This window comes from Corvus brachyrhynchos, unplaced genomic scaffold (genome assembly GCF_000691975.1).
Source record: "Corvus brachyrhynchos isolate BGI_N302 unplaced genomic scaffold, ASM69197v1 scaffold115, whole genome shotgun sequence".
Lineage (NCBI taxonomy): Eukaryota > Metazoa > Chordata > Aves > Passeriformes > Corvidae > Corvus > Corvus brachyrhynchos.
Window position 1 is genome coordinate 5,648,336 of NW_008239553.1, and position 3,184 is coordinate 5,651,519.

At 45.9% G+C, this 3,184-nt stretch overlaps 1 protein-coding gene across 2 annotated transcripts in view; it reads left to right on the plus strand.

Moving 5' to 3' along the window:
- Positions 1–3,184, plus strand: part of PRDM11 (PR/SET domain 11) — a 31,483-nt gene that overhangs the window by 1,597 nt on the left and 26,702 nt on the right. For both annotated transcript variants that reach the window (XM_008639399.2, XM_017741822.1), the window contains exons 3-4: positions 1–134; positions 1,041–1,108. The exon at positions 1–134 is cut by the window's left edge and continues 131 nt beyond it. In XM_008639399.2, the coding sequence (XP_008637621.2) occupies positions 42–134; positions 1,041–1,108 (161 nt within the window). In that variant the 5' untranslated portion in view covers positions 1–41. The remainder of the gene's footprint in view (positions 135–1,040; positions 1,109–3,184) is intronic.

Sequence of the window (3,184 nt, forward strand, 5' to 3'; positions counted from 1 at the left end):
AGGTGGTTAAAGAGCCCAGTGGGGAGAACGACGTGCGCTGTATGAACGAGGTGATCCCCAAAGGTCACATCTTTGGGCCGTATGAGGGACAGATCTCTAGCCAGGACAGGTCTGCAGGATTCTTCTCATGGCTGGTGAGTGACAAGTTTCCCCGACTAAGTGACACATCAGCCATGCAGCTCAGAGCTTGTGGAGCCAAACCTTAGCCATCTTCCCCCTTCTCTAAAGGTCTTCTGCTGGCCACGTGGGCACTACGTCAGCATTGACCTGCCATAAATAATAGCAGGTTAAGGGTATAGATAGATGATCTGGAGATTGCAGAGCTCTCTCATGGGCCTCTAGCACTCCCGCCCAGCCTAGTAACTCCTCTCCAAGCATAGTGACAGAGGTCAGGGGGAGCCCGACTGTCCTGTAAATCTTCCTGTATCTCCTTATGATGGAGGTGTCTCTGATTTGATTTTCATAAAACAAGAGAGCAGAGGGGGTGGCCAAGAGGCCAGAAAAGAGATCCAGTCCATCAGGAACTGATCTACGTGCAGATTCCAGAACCAAAACTTTTTTCCCCTCATACTACAGGGCTTGGTTAGCATATGAGATAGAGACTTCACTGGATCAAAAGATGTTAATGATTATGAGAATTGCAATGTGGAACTTGAGTTATGATTGGGGAAAAAATTGACAGGTGCTGATATGAAATGCTTCTCACACTTTTGTGTGTGTAAGATAAATGTGTGTCTCAGCCCTTTCCCAATAGGGAAGTTAATCTTTTATATCCCAGGATTGTTAATGATTTTGTCAGCTCCATCCACAGTTCTGTTACAGATATTTGTACATAGAAAAATGCCTCTCAGTCAGTTCAGAGTAGCCCCTGCACACTCACCCAGGTCAGCAGCCTGTAATACCGGGAGAGCTGAGATTCACAACATAGAGTTTCACACCATGACTTAAGGCTAGAACTGAAGCAGTGATTTGAGATTCATAGACCTTCTCCTGCCTGGACCAGCTGGTTGACATGCTGCATCCATTCTCTTGTCCCACAGATCGTTGATAAGAACAACCGCTACAAATCCATTGATGGAACAGATGAAACCAAAGCAAACTGGATGAGGTGAGTCCAGTTCTCTTCTGCCTTCCCTTTTGGGGCTCTGTGTTCCAGAGAGAGGCCATCAAATACTCATTATTTTGTGTGTTGGAAAACCAAACCAAAATGTCACCACCCATTTTCCAAATGGTGTACTTGTGCTCTTCCAGTGTTTATTGTGATGAGTGGTTTTGGTATCAGATTCAAAGAAAGGGTTTTAAACAAGGCGAGGATATGTATATGGAGGATGGCTATTTCCTGGAATGAGGATAAATGTTAAAGATGATCCTATTCATCACTTACAAGCACTGACAGTTCTCATTCCATTTTTTTATTCTTTATTTTTATGTTATGTTCAAATATTTGCTAAATGCTTTGCATTACCCCCAAGGCAACATTTGATTCTCTTTGGGGTTTTGTCCCTACTCATTTGACAGATACTAAAAGAGGTGCCTTTCTTTTGTTTTCTTTCTGGGCTTCATTTGAACCAGCTGTCCGTGCTGGCTGTGGTTTGGCAGTGTCAGCTGTCCTGTGCGAGGAGGAGGGCGAGCTGGGCGACTGCAGGCAGAGCTGACGCGAGTGCTTGCGCTCCCTCTGCTGGCCCCGCGCCTCGGCAGGGCAGCCGGCAGTGCGGCTGGCCTCGGGAGCTGCAGCTGTGGGTTTGGGAACTGCAGCAGGAGGGCACCGTGTGTGACCATGGTGCAGTGTTTCAGGTATTGCTGTATATCTGCAAAACGTAGGTCACTGAGGCCTTGTACATGTACGAGTTGCCAGAACGGGGCATTGCTGCAATGAGGCCCGTCAGACCAGTCCTGCTTTCACAGTGAATTTTGGAAGCAGGTTATTGTCAAGAATGCATCTGCTACAAGAGTAAAGCAGAGTGGGATTACCTGGTTTGTTGGCCTGGATGTCTAGGATTTTCAGTTGTCACTCATCAAGGGGAAAAAAAAAGCACGAAGTACAGGTAAATGCAAGATTGACCTAACTGGTCATATCTGGTTGCAACACTTTTGGCCGTTTCAGTCTTCACACGGATAGCAGCCGTTCTGATGTTTATGTTCATAAAGTTCAGCAAAGGATTTAATTTTTACATAAGGTTTCCAGCTGTTACAGTTGTTCACTACTGGATGAGATAAAATACTAGACCTGGGCTGAGGCTGGAGTCATCACTCAAAAAGAAGCAGTGGTACAGTGAAGAGATAGGTAGGTAGATATCCAGAAGTAAAGAATGCAAAGTTCAAAAATCAGAGTGAGGACTTTCTACATAGGCCTGGATCTTTGTGATCTGCATTACAGTGAAGCTGGGGCAAAACACTTCTTCCTACTGATGTGAACATAAGATTGATGTCTGAATTTAAATGGACACTACTCATGGTCCTAACACAAAAGAGCAGGATGTTCTTGCCTAAACTTGTATTTGCCATGGTTCAGTCTCAGTATGAGTGTGGTCTGGGCCATTCTGTACAGCCTTGAAAGGCACAAGGGCTGTGGCTTTGTGGAAAGGGGATGTTTGCAACCCTTCATGGGAAGGGTATATCAAAGGGCCTGTGCAGGCTATACCAGTCTTACTGACCTTCCCGATCTTACTCTTGAAAACAGTAGCAGTATGTAGAGTCTGACTGACAGTTCAAGTGGCAGTAGAGGTCATCAAAAAGCTTTGGTTTTGTTAGCATCTTTCAGACTGAGGTGTACTCAGTATTCTGTGCTAGAACATCACCCGACACCGAGATTACACACACAAACCACACTTGACTTCCAGGACGCTGTAGACAGCGCTCTTTTTGTTTTTCAGATGGTGCTCTTTGCTATCACTCACAGATGGTGTACTTTGCAAAGCAGATCCACTCACCTTCTGGGTAGGTGGGTATGGCACAGGGAGGGCAGCTTGGGCTGACTCCTCTCTCTTCCTGTAGATCTGGCTATTGTTTTTGTTGTTTGAATACCACATCTGAGTCCACTTTCATGTTGCCTGAGGACAATATGTGTACTGCAGCACTTGCTGGTTTAATTTCAAGTGCCTGTTTACCCAAGGCAGTGGATGGCAGGGAGGAAGGAGTAGGAAGTGCAGCAGATGGAGTGGCAATGGTAACATCCTCTTGCTCT